Below are 19,016 nucleotides of genomic sequence, written 5' to 3'. Positions count from 1 at the left end.
AAAACATACATTAATACCCTGCAAACCGAAGCTCTTAATTACAACGCTACAGTATTCAATGCCACCAAGGGGTTTGGTTCATATTGCCCCCTCTTAAAATGATGGAGGGGAGGGTAAGGAGTTTCACTGAGATGGGATATTTTGATTCAGATCGGTAAAATCATGATGTTTTAAAAAAAACTAAAATGAGATAGATATACAGTAATAAATAAATAAATAAATAAAAGTGAATAATAATAAATACAAGTACAAGAATTTTCAAAATAAAGTACATTAAAAAAAAAAAAAATATTTGTTAATGCTTGAGGAAAAAAGGGATTAAGAAGGATTTAAAAGAAGTGAAAAAAAACACTGGATTAAAAATCCCATTTTTTGAGAAATCAGATTCCACTAAATGTATATCCAGAATAACTTATAACAAAAATTTATATATATATAACTTATAAAATTACGATTTAGTAAGGTCAAGATAAAAAATGATTAATTCTTTTAGTGAAAAAAAAACTGGAAGTTTTTTTCTAGTGACAAAAATCCCACCCTTTCTATAAAAACCTTATATGCCCCCAGGGCATAAGTTACAATCCTTGCCCTGAGGGCGGGGGGGGGGTGCATCCTCAAAGACATAATTTCCGGACTTTTCAGCTAAGCTGAACAAAATGGTGATCTCAAAATTCCGGCTGGATGTGTGTCGGGATGTAATGGACGTAGGAGGGGGTTGGTTGCCCTCCAATCACTTTTGACTATTAAAAAGGGCACTAGCCCTTTCAATTTGTAATCGAATAAGCCCTTTTCGAAGTTTCCACGACAACTCCTTCTATGCGAAGTGCCCTGTTCTAAAAAAAACATTGTGCCCACATCGCTCTTTACTTAGGCAGTGGTATTGCGCTTGCGCTGCCTATGAAAAAGAATACACTAAATCCTTAAACAAAACAACTTAAATAAAGTCCCTATTTATTTGGCTTGAATCCATAAAGATATCAAATAAACATAACAGATCAATACTGATTTATTTCACTAGCTTACCTCATTAGATAGCTCTTTTATTTGAAAACTTCTTATGTTTAATTGAACTTTTGTTTTCTAGGAATGAATCCAATTGACCGACCAACAATAGTTACAGGCCCTCCATATCCAACCATTCCATCTAGCCCTGCTGATATTGGAGGTATTGGAGCACCTGTTACAAATCCAAGTTATACATCCTCGACGTATCCAGCGGGAATAGTGAGTGACGTGGGAGGGTCTAATCCTCAAATGAAATGTATTGTTTTAACCGGTTTTGGAGGAGCTAAGAATGTGAAACTGATGATGAAAGATAGACCTCAGCCCCAGCCTAATGAGGTTATAATTAAATCAAGGGTTTGGTAAGTTAGGTTTAATTTTTTTCAATAGAGCATAAATAGCTGCGAATAAACAAGGATGCTAAGTAAGGTCGTATCCAGAATTTTGCTTGGGGGTGGGGGGTATCTTGTCAGCGTGGGGGGGGGATACGCAAAAACTGCGAAACGTATCAAAAAATTTGTATGCATTTTTGTTACTTTTCACAACTCTGGAAAAAAAAATTTGGAAGGAGAGGGAGGGTTCAAACCCGGTGACCCCCCCACCACCTTAGTAGGGCCTTGATGTTAAAATTTGTTTTACTTAAGACAGCTCCCGGGTATCTCAAAACTTTTTGCCGAAAATGTGAAAGTTGGAATTAATTGGATAAAGTTTATCAATTCTAAAGTAAAAGAACACTTAAAGCTTTTTTAAGTAAGATTGATCTGTTTTTTATTCTAAGGTTCAATTGGACGTCATTTTTGAGGGATTTAGGCTCAGTTTGGAAATCAAGTTTCCAGAAGCATCTTTCAGAGAGTAATCAAAAATTAACTGTTAAATTGAACGTAAATGGGAAATATCAGTCCACAAGACAGTTACGCTAAAAATGCCCGGGGTCGTGGCTATTCGACGAATAGTCAGAACTTAGGATAAATACTCTAGAGTTATGTTCTAAATGGAGTTTTAGCTTGAACTGGTTTTGTAGAAAAAAAGTAAATCAGTTGGTATTTTCGTTTTTTAAAATACCCAGTTTTTATAGTTTATCCCTTTTTCCGAAAATAGTTTATTTTCAGAGATAGTGTCAGAATCGATCGGATTAAAATCTAATATTTTCGTGACGTCATCATAATTCCAGCTTTTATGATGTCATCAATTGTTATTTTCTTGGCTATTGGTTCTTTTTCTCGATTCTAAGATGTGGTATTGCCTGCAGTAGATTATCTTTGATTGTCGGCTAATTCTGAATAATGTCTGCTATTAATCCTCTTCCCAAATCTACAACCGAGCTGCTGTGAAAACAGTTATATTCAGAACGTCCGAAAAAATTTCTAACTTTCTTTGTTGAAAAAAGTTTGAAAAAAGTGCGTCACATCCCAGCTTCGCTCCGCCCTCGAATCATTGGTTAATGCTAAGTTAACCAAAAAAAGGCAAAGGAAAATCTGACTGCCTTTAGGCAATCAGTCCTCGCAACCAAAGCATACTTCTCTTTAGGTTCAAGTCCGACATTAGGTGAATAAGGAATACGATCATCAAACAGTTCGTGGTAACGAACTGTAAGTAGGGAGCGACCCGGCTCAATGGTAACCGAAACTCTATAAAACAGATTTTTGATACCAATAGATACGTCAAAAGAATCAGATTTTAATGCAGATTTTAAATATATAACTTTCATCAAGTTTGTCCTACCCATCAAAAGTTATGCACCTGAGAAAATTTGGCTGATTTTTGAAAAAAGGGGAAAAGAGCCCCTAAAAGTTATAGAACCTTAATGAAAATCACACCATCATATTCAGCGTATCAGAGAACCCTACTGTAGAGGTTTCAAGCTCCTATCTACAAAAATGTGGAATTTTGTATTTCTTGCCAGAAGAGAGATCACGGATGCGTGTTTATTTGTTTTTTTGTCTTTTCCCCAGGGGTGATCGTATCGACCCAGTGGTCCTATAATATCGTGGGAGGGCTCATTCGAACGGAAATTAAAAGTACTAGTGCCCTTTTTAAGCGACCAAAAAAATGGAGGGCAACTAGGCCCCCTCCCACGCTCATTTTTTTTCACAGTCACCTGATCAAAATTTTGAGACAGCCATTTTGTTCAGCATCGTCGAAAATATGATAAATATGTCCTTTAGGATGGCTTAATCCCCCGAAGTCCCCGAGGGGAGGACTGAAAGTTATGAACTTTGCCCAATATTAACATATAGTATTGGTTATTAGGAAGCATACAGACGTTTTCAGGGGGGGATTTTTTCTGGTAGTAGGGGGGTGGGTGGGTTGGGGGTTATGTGGGAGGGTCTTTCCATGAAGGAAGTTTTCATGGGGGAAGTGAAATTGCTATGAAGGGGGCGCCGGCTTTCCCAGCATTATTTAAAAAAAAGATCAGAAATTAAATATAAAAAAAAACAAGTTTTCCAACTGAAAATAAGGAGTAACATCAAAACTTAAAACGAACAAAAAATATTACGTGTATGATTGGGTTCACCCCCTAGTCAGTACCTCGCTGTTTAAGCCAAAGATTTTTTAGTAGTTTCATAAGAGCTATTTATTCTAAATAACGGCCTTTGTGATTAAGGCCATTTTTAAAGAATTGGAACAAAATTCGAACTTTAGCTTAAAGAGCGAGGTATTGACTAGTAGGTGAGCCCCCTAATATACTTATTAAAAATATATGAACATAGAAGTTCGCTACATAAGTTAATGCGTAAGTTACGTTTACTTATTACTAATAAAAACGTTTGTAAATAAAATTAAACAAATTTCGAGAAAGCCATTTAACCAAATAAAAGTAAAATTAATATGCAAATTTTGTTTTAATAATTCATGTACGGTGAGCCAAAATCAAAACCTGCATCAATTCAAAAACGTTCAAAAATTAAATTTCTGTTCGTTATAAGTTTTAACGTCGTTCTTTACTTTCAGTTAAAAAAACTTGTTTTTTTTTATTTAATAAGTTATAGAGTTAAGCTGGTAATATGTTTAGCTTCAAATGGTAATTAAACTATTCCATTGGGGATAACATGCCCCCCCCCCACAGTCCGTGGGGAAAGGTTTGTAAGTTATGAATTTTGCCCACTGTTTACGTATATAATTTTTTTTGTAAGTATACACACACTTTCCGGGGGGGGGGGGGTGAATTTTCTGTTATGAAGGCTCCACGGGGAGATTTTTCCGTCGAGAGGGAAATTTCCACGGGGGAAAGGGGGGGGGGGGTGAGCTTTTCTGTGGAAATTTTAGATTTAGGCAATTTGCCAGAATTCCTATACAAAATTATTTTTTTCTTACTTTATCGTTGCCGACTCAATTTTTCACGTAGAGATGTTGAGGAGAATCTTTCGGGGGAAATTTTTACCGGGTTAGAATTGTCTAGAGTACCTCTCCGTAGGGGAGAGGGGAAGAGAGAATTTTCCACGGGAGAAATTCTCCAAAGGAGTTTTCCACGGGATAAATTTTCCATTAGGAACTTCCTGCGGTAGCAACTTTCTACTAGGGTTGGGGGTGGGGCTTTTGCTGGAAAACTTGTCCATGGATGAGAGAATTTCCGGTTTGATTTCAAAGACAATCAGAAATTAAAGTCTTTTTCAAATGAAAGTGCGTTAAGAAAATAAATATCCCCTGGAATCGCAGGCAAGAAATTCTCCGGGTGGAATTTTCAGCTAGAATGGAATTGCCTGGGAAAGTTTCCTTGGGTGGGGGGGGGAGGGGGATAGTTTAAGTAGAAAGAACTTTTCATGGATGAATTTTTTGTGGAGGAAGGAACTTTCAATGAGAGCCGGATTTATGGGTTTCGCAGCACAAAATAGCCGAAATTTTCTTTTTTGTCAAGATGGAGTCTTTAAGCCTCCAGTCAAATGTTTTCGATAGTGGCAACTCAGAGGAGTAGTTTATATTCCAGTCGGTCATAATTTCTTAAGAGACTCTGGCTTAGTTCGAAATTCCTAAAAATTTCTTCTTAAAATTATAAATTCCTGGTCTTCCTTCCACCTCTTGAAAACACTGGACAAGCGATCCTCATTCCCCTCAAACCAAAAATTGTTGTCTAGTGTGTGCTAATTCAAGTTCTGTTTTCAGTGGCATCAACTTTCAAGATATTATGACTCGCCAGGGTGTAATTGACAATCCACCAAAAACGCCATTCATCATGGGAGGTGAAGTTGGCGGTGAAATAGTTCAGTGTGGAAGTGCAACAACGAAATTTCTGGTAAGTTTTAGAGGTAAATTTTTCATTGATTCGTCAATTCAATCCATTGCTTCAGCAAATTGAACAGACTTCTTCCCAGAAAACAATTGATATTTTAAAAGATGCACCTTCAGTTTTAGTTTTTATGCTCGTATTAGTATCAGTTTTTATGCTCAGTATACTCAGTATTAGTATCAGTTTTTATATCAGTATCAGTTATTACTTTCAATGTACGTGTATCCGTTTTTATACTTCTCAGTAGAATGGAATCAAGACAAAAAGTAGCCACAAAAATATCCTTTGAATTGTACAAAATTCCCATAATTTGCAGCATAGCCTTTAGAAGGCCTGAAGGCAGTGGTGCCAATTCATGACGATGCTGGGGGAGAAACAAATATATTTTTCAAAGCCAGGGGGCAATTTTTCTACAATTGAAAAAGAGACAAATGGGGTATTTTCAATAAAAATACCAAAAACAGGGTATTTTCGAAATCTAGAGATAGGAGGGATCAAATGCTCTCCTCCATTCTCCTCCCCCCATTGGTATCACTGGCTGTATGGGGCAATAGCTCACTCTTATTTGTGGTAGCTTTGGATCGTTTTACGTTCAACTTAGTTATTTATTTTAATATTTTGTTTTAGGTTTCATTTGTTCATTTATTGTAAATTCTGCTATTTTCAAGTTAAGCTTGATTATTGCTTTTAACTTTCGCTCATTTTACGTTTAACTTGCTACATTACTTTATTTCTGCTTATTTATGTTGTATTATCGTTCTTTACTTTTTGTTTGAATACTATTAGAATTTTATTTTTTTAGATTCTTAAAAGCAAATGTTTTTATACATGGTAGTTTTACCAAATATTCTTTTTCAGAGGCATGGATCTCTCTTTACCCACGGCTCTTCTCCATGAACTTGTTTATGCTACAAAAAATATGCAATTGAATGAGGACATTCCTTTGCATAGTGTTCAGCACCAAGAAAAAGAAAAGTTGAAAACCAACACGTCTTCAGAAAAGCCGACGACGTGGGCGACTAGACTATTAGTTCCTGCCAGCGGTACTTATCTCTGTTTCATGGCACTTCAGTCAGGAAGTGCAAGGGGGGGGGCTTGGGCCAGCCATCATATGCTTTTGGACAACCTTCTGGTTTACCTTCCCCATATCTCTCCAGGTACCTGTTCAGAGCTGGGTTGACTGACTGAGCTAACAGTCACGCCACTGACCCCCACTCCAAGCCAATTAACTAGCGTTACCATTTCTCGAGCTCCTGTCCTCATGGACAAAGGATATCAAGTCTGGCGTGCTAACTACTCGGCTAGCACCTAGTCTGTCCAGGGACCTGGTGTAACCTAGATAAAAGTATATTCCCAAAAAATATTTTTGTAATCAGGCCTTATTACAGACATTACACGAATCTATACGGGTTATATAAATATATATATATATATATATATATATATATATATATATATATATATATATATATATATATATATATATATATATATATATATATATATATATATATATATATATATATATATATATATATATATATATATATATATATATATATATATATATATATTTATTTATTTTTTCCATTACAGCCGGGTGATCGTGTCATTGCCTTTCCAGAATTTCGAGCATGGGCTGAATATGTTGCCGTGCCTGAAAGATTATGTTTTAAGCTGCCAGATACAATTGATTTCCAAGATGGGGTTGCATTAGCATTAGACAGTGTTGTCGCTGAAACAGTGCTATTTGAGCTGGGCAATTTAAAACCAGGGAAAACAATTTTGGTACAATCTGCGGCAGGAGGTGTGGTAAGTAAAGAAGTTCCTTTTTGTTCATATAACTCAGTTTCCTTGGAAATTTAGAGGGGAGGTAGGGAGAGTATCCGCTAGAAAGTACTAAAACTTCAAAAATACCCTTTAGATGCCTAAAATCTCTAATAAGAGTATTGAAATCTTAGTATACTCTAAACTCATACAGCATAATTTACCATACAGCATAATTTAGTTGCAGCAGTAGCTGCAACCTAGTTAAGAGCGAACCACAGCACATAGTAAGCAAATTTTGAAAAACGCGGTTTGAGAAAAACAGCCTAATGAGACAAAATTGCCATCTGACTGAATCAGGAATGGTAACTATTGTTTCGGTTAATCTTAAAAGTAAAAGTTTACCGAGAAAACAAATTTATGGTGATTTCTAAAAATAGCCTGAAACCCATTGAAAATGGCGTGGGATCGAACTAAAAATTACAACATTGGAATCAGCATTGTTAAAAATATTGTGTAGGATAATTACAGTCCTTTTGACTTCTTTTTGTTTTAAGTTCCAACTTCCCTCTTTACTCCCCCAAAAAAAACTTATGTTTTTTTTAAATTAATAACAAGTTAAAATAATGAAAATATCGATGAATAAAAATTATAAACATTTGGGGGAGCATTAAGATTTTAGTATTTTATCTACTAAATACTTCTTTTGCTAAAGTGTATAACGTTAACTTACATCAGAGTTTACACCTAAAAGCCTGAGCGTGCCTATTTGGCTCTGGGAAGGACTGTTTGGATTCCAGACTTTCAATTTTAGACGAAAGATGTATATTTTTTTTAGTAATAAAGCATGTATGCAGTATAGACTGGTATACTGTTGATTGTAATCACTTCACTTTTACCCTTTTCCTAAAGATTAATCCCATTTCTTTCAGAATTCTTTTCTGTCATGAAGAAACTTATGAATGCCTAGGACTCTAACTATTAGAAACAGTAGAATGATTGACAGTTTCCCAGAATTTTCATATTTAACCTTATATTGTATTCCTGTAGGATTTAATAGATTATTCTTTAAAATGTTACTCTCTGTGAAAAACGAAGTTTTTTCCCGGGGCTCCCTCTTTAGATTTGGCCCTGTGGCTTGTTTCTGATAAGAGAAATGAAGCGTGGCAATTCAAGTTAATAAATTACCGTAAGTGTAGCCAGACACTTTGAGGTTGCCTCCCTCCACCAATCAACTGATATCCAAAAATATTCGTGTATACTATTGCATTTATCCCTTTAACTATGCGTGTGTGTGTGTATAAGTTTTTGTGTGCATGTAAGTTTTCGTGTGCATGTGTAAGTTTTTGTGTGTGTGTGTGTGTGTGTGTGTGAGTTTTTGTGTGTGTGTGTAAGTTTTGGCGTGTGTGTGTGTAAGTTTTCGTGTGTGTGTGTGTAAGTTTTTGTGTGTGTGTGTAAGTTTTTGTGCGTGTGTGTAAGGTTGAGTTAGGTTAGGTTGAGTTAGGTTAGGCTAGGTTAGCCTACGTACGCGTGCGTACGTAGGCTAACCTAGCCTAACTTAACTTAACCTAACCTAATTTAATCTAACATAACCTAATCATGCACCTAACTGTTTGCCTGTCTCTCACCTAACCTAAGCTAACCTAAGTGAAGCGTACATGGGCTTACCTAACCTAACTTAACCTAACCTAACTTAATCTAGCCTAACCTAACCATACTCGCCGGAAAAGGTTAGGTTAACTTAACATTAGAGCTGATTAAAATTTAACCAAAAAAAAATTAAGAAGTGAATTTCAACCATTCACATTTGTGGACTGAGACCCCAATAATGAGCTAGTGGATTTCCACCCTTCAGGCTGGTGGACTAAGACCCCAATTCTGAGCTAGTGATTTTCCACCGTTCAGGCTGGTGGACTGGGACCCCAATACTGAGCTAGTGGATTTCCACCATTCAGGCTAGTGGACTAAGACCCCAATTTTCCAACTCTTGCATTTCATGACAGAAATTCAAAATGAACTTCGAAAAATCAAGAGAATGTAACTGCGTGAAGGTAAAGCACAACAAGTCACTACTGAAATATTCCAACTCTTGCATTTCACGACATAAATTCAAAATGAAATTTGAAAAATTAAGACAATGTAACTGTGATATGGTAAGTGTGTAAGTTTTTGTGTGTGTGTAAGTTTTGGCGTGTGTGTGTGTAAGTTTTCGTGTGTGTGCGTAAGTGTTCGTGTGTGTGTGTGTAAGTTTTTGTGTGTGCGTGTGTAAGTTTTTGTGCGTGTGTGTAAGTTTTTGTGTGTTTAAGTTTTTGTGTGCATGTAAGTTTTTGTGTGCATGTAAGTTTTTGCGTGTGGGTGTAAGTTTTTGTGTGTGTGTGTGTTAGTTTTTGTGTGTCTCAGCTTTTGTGTGTGTAAGTTTTGACGTGTATGTGTGTAAGTTTTCGTGTGTGTGTGTGTGTAAGTTTTTGTGTGCATGTAAGTTTTCGTGTGCATGTGTAAGTGTGTGTGTGTGTGTGTGTGTACGTTTTTGTGTGTGTAAGTTTTTGTGTGCATGTAAGTTTTTGCATGTGGGTGTAAGTTTTTGTGTGTGTGTGTAAGTTTTTGTGTGTCTAAGCTTTTGTGTGTGAGTGTAAGTTTTTGTGTGTTTGTAATTTTGTGTGTGTTTTTGTGTGTGTGTAAGTTTTGTGCGTGTGTGTGTGTGTGTAAGTTTTTGTGTGTGTGTGTGTGTGTGTGTGTGTAAGTTTTTGTGTGTGTGTAAGTTTTGGCGTGTGTGTGTTAGTTTTCGTGTGTGTGTGTGTAAGTTTGTGTGTGTGTGTGTGCGTGTGTGTGTGTAAGTTTTTGTGTGTGTGTGTGTGTGTGTGTGTGTGTGTGTTAGTGTGTGAGTGTGTGTGTGTGTGTGTATAAGTTTTTGTGTGCTTGTTAGTTTTAGTGTGTTTGTGTTAGTTTTTGTGTGTGTGTGTGTGTGTGTGTGTGTCAGTTTATGTGTGTGTAAGTTTTGGCGTGTGTGTGTAAGTTTTCGTGTGTGTGTGTGTGTGTGTGAGTTTTGTGTGTGTGTGTGTGTGTGTGTGTGTAAGTTTTTGTGTGCATGTTAGTTTTCGTGTGCTTGTGTAAGTTTTTGTGTGTGTGTGTGTGTGTGTAAGTTTTTGTGTGTGTGTAAGTTTTGGCGTGTGTATGTAAGTTTTCGTGTGTGTGTAAGTTTTCATGTGTGTGTGTGTCTTTTTTTGTGTGTGTGTGTGTGTAATTTTTAGTGTGTGTGTGTAAGTTTTAGTGTGTGTGTGTAAGTTTTTGTGTGTGCGTGTAAGATTTTGTGCGTTTGTGTAAGATTTAGTGTGAATGTAAGTTCTTATGTTCTTTTTATTTTTCGTTTGGATTTTTTATTTTTTTTTTGGTATGGGTTTGTGTGTGTGTGTGCTTTATTTTTAGTTTTTGTGTTTTAGTTGTTGTGTGTGTGTGTAATTTCTTGTGCGGGTGTGTAAGTTTTATTGTGTGTGTCATTTTTTGTGTCCTTTTAATTTTTTTTGTGCATGTAAGATTTTTAGAGTGGGTGTAAGTTTTTAAATTCGTGTTTTTGTTTTGTGTGTGTGTGTAAGTTTTTGTTTGTCTAAGAGTTTGTGTGTGTAAGTTTTGAAGTGTGTGTGTGTAACTTTTCGTGTGTGTGTGTGTGTAAGTTTTTGTGTGCATGTAAGTTTTCATGTGATTGTGTTAGTTTTTGTGTGTGTGTGTGTAAGTTTTTGTGTGTGTGTAAGTTTTTGTGTGTGTGTGTAAGTTTTTGTGAGTGTTTGTAAGTTTTGTTTGTGTGTTTTTAATTTTTTTTTTTCATTTAAGTTTTTGTGTTGATTTAAGTTTTTGATTTTGGGTTTAAGTTTTTGTGTGTGTGTGTCAGTGTTTGTGTGTGTCTAAGTTTTTGTGTGTGTGTGTAAGTTTTTGTGTGTGTGTTTGTAAGTTTGTGTGTGTTTGTGTGTGTGTGTGTAAGTTTGTGTGTGTGTGTGTGTGTGTATGTTTGTATGTGTGTGTGTGTGTGTGTGTGTGTGTGTGTGTGTGTGTGTGTGTGTGTGTGTGTGTGTGTGTGTGTGTGTGTGTGTGTGTGTGTGTGTGTGTGTGTGTGTGTGTGTGTGTGTGTGTGTGTGTGTGTGTGTGTGTGTGTGTGTGTGTGTGTGTGTGTGTGTGTGTGTGTGTGTGTGTGTGTGTGTGTGTGTGTGTGTGTGTGTGTGTGTGTGTGTGTGTGTGTGTGTGTGTGTGTGTGTGTGTGTGTGTGTGTGTGTGTGTGTGTGTGTGTGTGTGTGTGTGTGTGTGTGTGTGTGTGTGTGTGTGTGTGTGTGTGTGTGTGTGTGTGTGTGTGTGTGTGTGTGTGTGTGTGTGTGTGTGTGTGTGTGTGTGTGTGTGTGTGTGTGTGTGTGTGTGTGTGTGTGTGTGTGTGTGTGTGTGTGTGTGTGTGTGTGTGTGTGTGTGTGTGTGTGTGTGTGTGTGTGTGTGTGTGTGTGTGTGTGTGTGTGTGTGTGTGTGTGTGTGTGTGTGTGTGTGTGTGTGTGTGTGTGTGTGTGTGTGTGTGTGTGTGTGTGTGTGTGTGTGTGTGTGTGTGTGTGTGTGTGTGTGTGTGTGTGTGTGTGTGTGTGTGTGTGTGTGTGTGTTTGTGTGTGTGTGTGTGTGTGTGTGTGTGTGTGTAAGTGTTTGTGTGTGTGTGTGTGTGTGTGTGTGTGTGTGTGTGTGTGTGTGTGTGTGTGTGTGTGTAAGTGTGTGTGTGTGTGTGTGTGTGTGTGTGTGTGTGTGTGTGTGTGTGTGTGTGTGTGTGTGTGTGTGTGTGTGTGTGTGTAAGTGTGTGTGTGTGTGTGTGTAAGTTTTGGCGTGTGTGTGTAATTTTCATGTGTGTGTGTGTGTTTGTTTTAGTGTGTGTGTGTTAGTGTTTGTGTGTGTGTGTAAGTTTTTGTGTGTGAGTGTAAGTTTTTGAGCGTGTGTGTAAGTTTTTGTGTGCATGTAAGTTTTTATGTGCATGTAATTTTTAGTGTGCATTTGTAAGTTTTTGTTTGTGTGTGTGTGTGTAAGTTTTTGTGTGTGTTTCAGTTTTGGCGTGTGTGTGTGTGTGTTTTCGTGTGTGTGCGTAAGTTTTAGTGTGTGTGTGTGTGTTAGTTTTTGTGTGTGTGTGTAATTTTTTGTGCGTGTGTGTTAGTTTTTGTGTGTGAGTTTGTTTTCGTTTTTGTGTGTTAGTTTTTGTGTGTGTGTGTGTAAGTTTTTGAGTGTGTGTGTTTGATTTTTTGTGTGTGTATGTGCGTTTGTAATTGTTTGTGTGTGTAATTTTTTGTGTGTGTGTGTTTATGTTTTGGAGTGTGTGTGTAAGTTTTTGTGTGTGTGTGTGTGTGTATGTGTTTTTGTGTGTAATATTTTGTGTGTGTTAGTTTTGACGTGTGTGTGTAAGTTTTAGTGTGTGTGTTTATACGTTTGTGTGTGCTTGTATGTTTTCGTGTGCTTGTGTAAGTTTTTGTGTGTGTGTGTGTGTGTTTGAGAGTTTTTGTGTGTGTGTGTGTATGTGGTTGCAGTAGTTTTTAATTTGTCGTTTTTTTTTGTGTCGTTTTTTGTGTGTGTGTGTATTTTTTTGTTAGTGTGTACATTTGTTTGTGTGGGTTTATTTTTTTTTTTGAAGTTAATTTTTTGTGTGAATTTAAGTTTTTTCGTGTGGTTTTAAGTTTTTGTGTGTGTGCGTTAGTTTTTGTTTCTATAATCTTATCAATGTGGTTATATGTTTTTTGTGTGTTTGTGTAAGTTTTTGTGTGTGTGTGTGTGTTTGTGTTTGTGTTAGTTTTTGTGTGTGTAAGTTTTTTTTGTCTGTGTGTGTAAGTGTGTGTGTGTGTGTGTGTGTGTGTGTAAGTTTTTGTGTGTGTAAGTTTTGGCGTGTGTGTGTGAGTTTTGGTGTGTGTGTGTGTGTGTTTGGTTGTTTTGTGTGTGTGTGTTTTTTTTCTTGTATTTTTGCGTTTTTGTTTGTGTTTTTTTTGTGTTCTTGTGTTTGTTTTTTTGTGTGTGTGTTTTTGTTTGTATTTTTTTGTGGGTTTTTAAGTTTTTGCGTGTGTGTGTGAGTTTTCGTGTGTGTGTGTGTGTGTGTGTAATTTTTGTTTGTGTGTGTGTGTGTAATTTTTTTTGTTGTTTTAATTGTTTGTCTTCTTTTATTTTTTCGTGTTCATGTTTATTTTTTTGTGTGTGTGTGTGTGTGTTAGTTTGTGTGTGTGTGTGTGTATGTGTATGCGTGTTTGTGTATGCTTTCGTGTGTGTGTGTGTGTAAGTTTTCGTGGACATGTGTATGTTTTTGTGTTTGTAAGTTTTGTCGTGTGTGTGTAAGTTTTCATCTGTGTTTGTGTAAGTTTTGTGATTGTGTGTGTGTGTGAGTTTGTGCGTGTGTGTGTGAGTTTTTTGTGTTCATGTGTAAGTTTGTGTGTTTGTGTGTGTGTGTTTAAGTTTTTGTGTGTGTGTAAGTTTTGGCGTGTTTGTGTGAGTTTTCGTGTGTTTGTGTGTGTAAGTTTTGTGTGTGTGTGTGTGTGTGGGTAATTGTGTTTTAGAATTTCAGTTTTTGTGTTCATGTTTTTGTTAGTGTGCTTGTGTTTGTTTTTGTGTGTGTGTGTGTGTGTGTGTTTGTTTGTTTGTTTGAGTTTTTAAGTGATGGCGTGTGTGTGTTAGTGTTCGTGTGTTTTTGTGTAATTTTTGTGTTTGTGTGTGTGTGTGTGTGTGCAAGTTTTTGTGCGTGTGTGTGTGAGTTTTTTGTGTTCATGTGTAAGTTTTGTGTGTGTGTGTGTGTGTGTGTGTGTGTGTGTGTAAGTTTTGTGTGTGTGTGTGAGTTTGTGTGTGTGTGTGTGTGAGTTTTGTGTGTGTGTGTGTGTGTAAGTTTTTGTGTGTGTGTGTGTGTGTAAGTGTGTGTGTGTGTGTGTGTGTGTGTGTGTAAGTTTTTGTGTGTGTGTGTGTATGTTTTGGCGTGTGTGTGTAAGTTTTGGCGTGTGTGTGTAAGTTTTCATGTGTGTGTGTGTGTAATTTTTTGTGTGTGTTTAAGTTTTTGTTAGTGTGTGTTAGTTTTTTGTGTGTGTAAGTTTTTGTGTGAATGTAAGTTTTTGTGTGCATGTAAGTTTTTGCAAGTTGGTCTAAGTTTTTGTGTGTGTGTGTTTAAGTTTTTGTGTGTCTAAGCTTTTGTGTGTGGATGTAAGTTTTTTGTGTGTGTGTGTAAGTTTGTGTGTGTAAGTTTGTGTGTGTGTAAGTTTTTGTGTGTGTAAGTTTTTGTGTGTGTGTGTGTGTATAAGTTTTTGTGTGTGTGTGTGTGTGTAATTTTTTGTGTGTGTAATTTTTGGCTTGTGTGTTTAATTTTTCGTGTGTGTGTGTGTGTAAGTTTGTGTGTGTGTGTGTGTGTGTGTTTGTTTGTGTGAGTGTTTGTGTTTGTGTTTTTTTGTGTTCATTTGTAAGTTTTTGTGTGTGTGTGTGTGTGTGTGTGTAATTTTTGTGTGTGCGTAAGTTTTGGCGTGTGTGTGTGAGTTTGCGCGTGTGTGTGTGTGTAAGTTTTGTGTGTCAGTGTGTGTAAGTTTTTGTGTGCATGTAAGTTTTTGTCTGCATGTAAGTGTTCGTGTGCATGTGTAAGTTTTTGTGTGTGTGTGTGTGTGTAGGTTTTTGTTTGTGTGTGTGTAAGTTTTGGCGTGTGTTTGTAAGTTATCGTGTGTGTGTGTAAGTTTTTGTGTGTGTGTGTAAGTTTTTGTGTGTGTGTGTAAGTTTTTGTGTGTGTGTAAGTTTTTGTGTGCATGTATGGTGACCGGGGGAGGACCTTTGGGGCACAAGGAGGGCGTTTGGGGATCCAGGGGCCCTTGAGGATGGCGTGGTCTTTTGGGAGCCCAGGGGACCTTTGGGGACCGGGGGAGGGCCTTTGGGTGCCCCGTGGACCTAGGGGAACCGGGGGTGGACGTTTGGGGGCTTAGGAGCCCCTTGGGGGCGGGTTGATCCGGTTGGTGCCCGGGGGACCTTTGAGGACCAGGGGAGGGCCTGTGGGGGTCTGAGGAGGGTGTTTGGGGGATAACATTTTGAAATTTTTACTTTTTAGTTTACTTTTTTTTTGCGGTGCATCCCTGCGGTGCATCCTGCGGTGCCTCCCTGCGGCGCATCCCCTGCGGCACTTTCCTGACCCGCGGCGCATCCCTGCGGCACATCCTGCGGCGCTTTCCTGGCCCACGGCGCATCCCGGCGGCGCTTCTCTGGTCCGTAGGACCTTTGGGGGCCGGGGGAGGGCCTTTGAGGGCACAGGGAGGGCCTTTGGGGCACAGGGAGGGCCTTTGCGGGGCCGGGGGGACAGTTTGGGGCCTGGGGGACATGTGGGGACCGGTGGCGGGCCTTTGGGCCCCCGTGGGTCCTTTGGGAGCTGGAGGGGCCTGTGGGGGGCCCGGGGATGGCCTTTGGGGGTCTGGGTGGGCCTTTGGGGGCGCCGGTGGCCCTTTGGGAGCTTGGGGGGCCTTTGAGGACCGGGGGCTCCCTTGGGGGGGGGGTTTGGGGGAGCGGAACCCTTTGGGGTTGGGGTATAGGACCTCACGACACTGTTCAAATGGCACTTGTGTATTATAACGACCACAGAGTTTCACCCTCAAATTCTCTTCTAAAACCTTTCCTAAAATCTTCTTTCAAAATGTCTCTAACTGTTTCGCCGAAATAGTTCCATAGCATGTCTAAAACAGTTTCGCCCAAATAATCCCTAAACGTAATTTCAGCGTGTTCCTTTTGTTTTTGGCATCTCTGCGCTAATGCATTTCAAATTAATAAGAAACCTGAGTCCCGCGCTAAAATAATTCATCGCTAAGATGTTTCTTGGAGAATTGTTTCCATGGTCTTTGGTTATTAATATCCTTTGGAGTTCGACCAAAAGAGTTGTTTCCGAGGCAATGACATTAATGACTTGGATCTATTCCTGGAGAATCGTTTCTAGGCGAAAATTTTTAAAGTCTGACAGATGATGTCATTGGTTGATTGATCTGTCAAGAAAGGGGAATTAATTTGTTGTTTCTAAGGGGAATTATTGATTCACGATAGGTGAATTGAGGTCGACAGCACAGGTGTTCCAAGGTCGATGTTGTTGTTATTGTAAGTGCACGCTCTCAGTGAATTTCAAGGTCGATGTTGTTGTTGTTGACACACTGATTACGCAATCAATTTAGGTCATTGACCCCATTAACCACGTGTTCTCCCTAATGACTCTATGCCCATATATGGTGTTAAAAAAAAGTTATAGGTGGCAGCAGGGGTGAGTCCTGGGAGATATTAGGGCATCTCTACTATCATAGACGACAGAAGCATTTGAATACTCCTTGTCACGAAGGAAACGTAACTGTTGCAAATCTGTTCGAAAGTGTTTTCTGTTTTCCATGGAATATGCTGGAGCAGCCATCCACCATCGATCATGTGTTTTTCTGGCTCTTTTGATAGGACGTTCACAGGTTCTGCCTTTGCTAATTTCCAGATAGCTTTTGCTAACTCCGCTTTATCTGGTTGTCATGGCAGGATTTACGATTCTAAAAGGACAGTAGGATAGATGGAGAGTTCGAATCTGAGAGTTTCTTCCACATCCCCTCCAGCTCTAGTTGCCGCTGCTGCAAGACGTTGGAATAGAAGACTTGTGTCAATTTGTGTCTTCACCGTCAGTATCGGAAATGTTGCCTTGATAGGCCATCGTAATCACATTGCTCTTACATTTGAAGATATAGCGACCAGCATCGGCGTCGTCTATTGACTTCAGAATTTATTTTCCTATCGCCTTTGCTTCATCCGCGTTGACATCCCTTGCTGCTGTCATGCCATTCGATATATTGCGCAATTGAGTGCAGTTGTCCTACGAACAGGACTGCGCAAAAAAGCTACTGAAGCCTTTATGTCCTTTCTATATCTTTCTATCTGTGCTGGTCTTGTGGAAACGTGCTGGCCAGATGACATGTACACAACGCCGGTAAGTGACTGCATAAGCTCATTAATTTCAGCTCGTACTGGAATTGACGCTGTCCAGATCAACCTTTGCGTCTAACTCATTCCATTTCCTCTCGTCCCCCGCTTGTTTTCAACAACCTTATTAGTACTTGCTCAATTACTAAGTTGGGAGGGAGCCCAGCCCAAAATTTATCGATTCTTCGAATGACAAACATCCCATCCGTGATGTCTTTATACAGCTTCTGGTTACTTTTTTTCAGCTCTTCCATTTGCTGAAGAAATATTTTCACCGACTTCGTTTACAGGTTGTGGCCTGCAGCTGTAAAGTAAGGTAGCATCTCAGAGTGCTTGAAGATACTGCACTCAGTTTCAGGTCCATTCTACCAGGATGGCCTTCTTAAGCACTCCGAACATTTCTGAATACTGAAGCCATATTTTTGTAGTCCTTTTGCTCTACAGCGTGTTTTGAAACTCCCTCATTCGTGTTTGTGTTCGACGTACTATGTCTGCGTTGGATGCGTCTTCAAGGGTTACTTCCTCATTCAGTAGAGCCATGTATATTGTTAGAGCTTCTGCAAAATCTTGATGTCTCGCATGTCGTCAGTGCAGTCGAAACCATACAACTTGCAAATGAGTGATCTGCAATGCTGAATCTATAAGCTTTTGCGCTCTCATGGCTCTTGAAACAGCCTTGCCGCTAAGGATATGCTAAATTGTGTTACCGGCATATAGGCATTCGAGCACTTCTTTTATTTTTGTTTCCATCATCAAGTGCCCGATCGATCCAAGAAAGCTCATACGGCAACGGAGACCACTGATCATTGGAACTGCTGCCTTGAGAGGACTATCAGCAGGCTCAGCATTGATGAGGTTCACCACTTTCATGTTCAAAGGTTGGTCAAAAGTGACAAATGGTACCATTCCGTGCTGGCGCGCTTTATCGGAGATAAAACGTAAGGTCGTGTATACACAATAACGATCGGAGGGATTTTAGTCAATCATAGACAGAAAAACAATCGACGAGGCGCCTTTGTGTGACCCATGGTGAATTGCTTGCATAAATCCACTCCATCCGGCCCGTTTCGTGTCATGTATCCAGCTTGCATGCCATAGTAGGTCAATGCCATTGATTTTGTCGTCGAAGGTGATGGTCGGTATGGGTTTGTACGCAAGACCGTTCCCCTGTTGGCTTCTGTTTTAGAAGAAGAAAGGCACTTGTCCAACTTGCTGGAGTATTCTCGAAATCGTTATTCTTTCTTTTTACGAGACGAGCTATGGACGTCAGACGGCATTAGTCTTTTCTGCACTGGTTTATATGCTATTTCACCGTCTTCAACTGTTATCTGTTCATACTGTTGCACACTGGCCTCGTTGATCCAAAGAGCTCCTTTTTTTGTGATTCTGACACTTACACCACCAGTACAGATGCTGCGGCTGCAGAGCTTGCAACGTTCATGTTCTTCCTCCATTAATAGGGTGTCATATGAAAACTACAAACAAAACTTATTAGGCAAGAGAGAGGAGCTTTTTGCACGAGCCATATTATTAGGTTTAGCCACACTTGTGGCTAAACCTAAGCCCTATTTCGGACACGAAAACAACCCATAAAGCGAATCTGTCCATAAGATTTGTGAGTTCAATACCTCTAATCAGCCTCAAGCCAGGAGACGCAGCTATGAATTTTCACAAATTAGGTGGCTCTCAGACAAAGGACGTAAAGCGAGGAAGCAAAGTACTTTGAGTTGCACGTAAGGTTCACCGCTTGTTCACACGTAAAAACAGAATTCAGGAACTGTACAACCAGCGTGACGCGTCGCACTTTCCAAGTAACACAAATTATTTCCTTCTATTCCTCCTCTGCTTCACAAAATAAAACAGTTGAAAACAGCCTGAGCTATAAGGAAAGCTCCAAATTTTCTCTAAAGTTTGAATTCACTTTACGATCTTAACGACCACTAGCTTTCGGCTAGAGAAAATTTCAAGCACAAAACCGGTCGGAAAATCGGCTCGGTTTTCACAATCCACTCGGATGTCCACTACGTGTAAATACACCATTAGTGAATCTTCAGCAAAGTGGAAAAGAGAAGCACCAGGGAATAGG

The 19,016-nt window shown here is 39.0% G+C and overlaps 1 protein-coding gene across 2 annotated transcripts in view; it reads left to right on the top strand.

Annotated features, from left to right (window-relative positions):
• Window positions 1-19,016, top strand: part of LOC148945682 (putative NADPH-dependent quinone oxidoreductase VAT1L) — a 49,171-nt gene that overhangs the window by 6,488 nt on the left and 23,667 nt on the right. For both annotated transcript variants that reach the window (XM_089098522.1, XM_089098523.1), the window contains exons 3-5: window positions 1,085-1,364; window positions 5,104-5,233; window positions 6,824-7,039. In XM_089098522.1, coding sequence (XP_088954648.1) covers window positions 1,085-1,364; window positions 5,104-5,233; window positions 6,824-7,039 — 626 coding nt within the window. The remainder of the gene's footprint in view (window positions 1-1,084; window positions 1,365-5,103; window positions 5,234-6,823; window positions 7,040-19,016) is intronic.

The sequence above is a fragment of the Artemia sp. Qi Xiang Cuo genome, chromosome 12 (genome assembly GCF_049724085.1).
Source record: "Artemia sp. Qi Xiang Cuo chromosome 12, ASM4972408v1, whole genome shotgun sequence".
Lineage (NCBI taxonomy): Eukaryota > Metazoa > Arthropoda > Branchiopoda > Anostraca > Artemiidae > Artemia > Artemia sp. Qi Xiang Cuo.
Note: the sequence above shows the minus strand (reverse complement) of the source record. Positions and strands in the feature narration are given on the sequence as shown.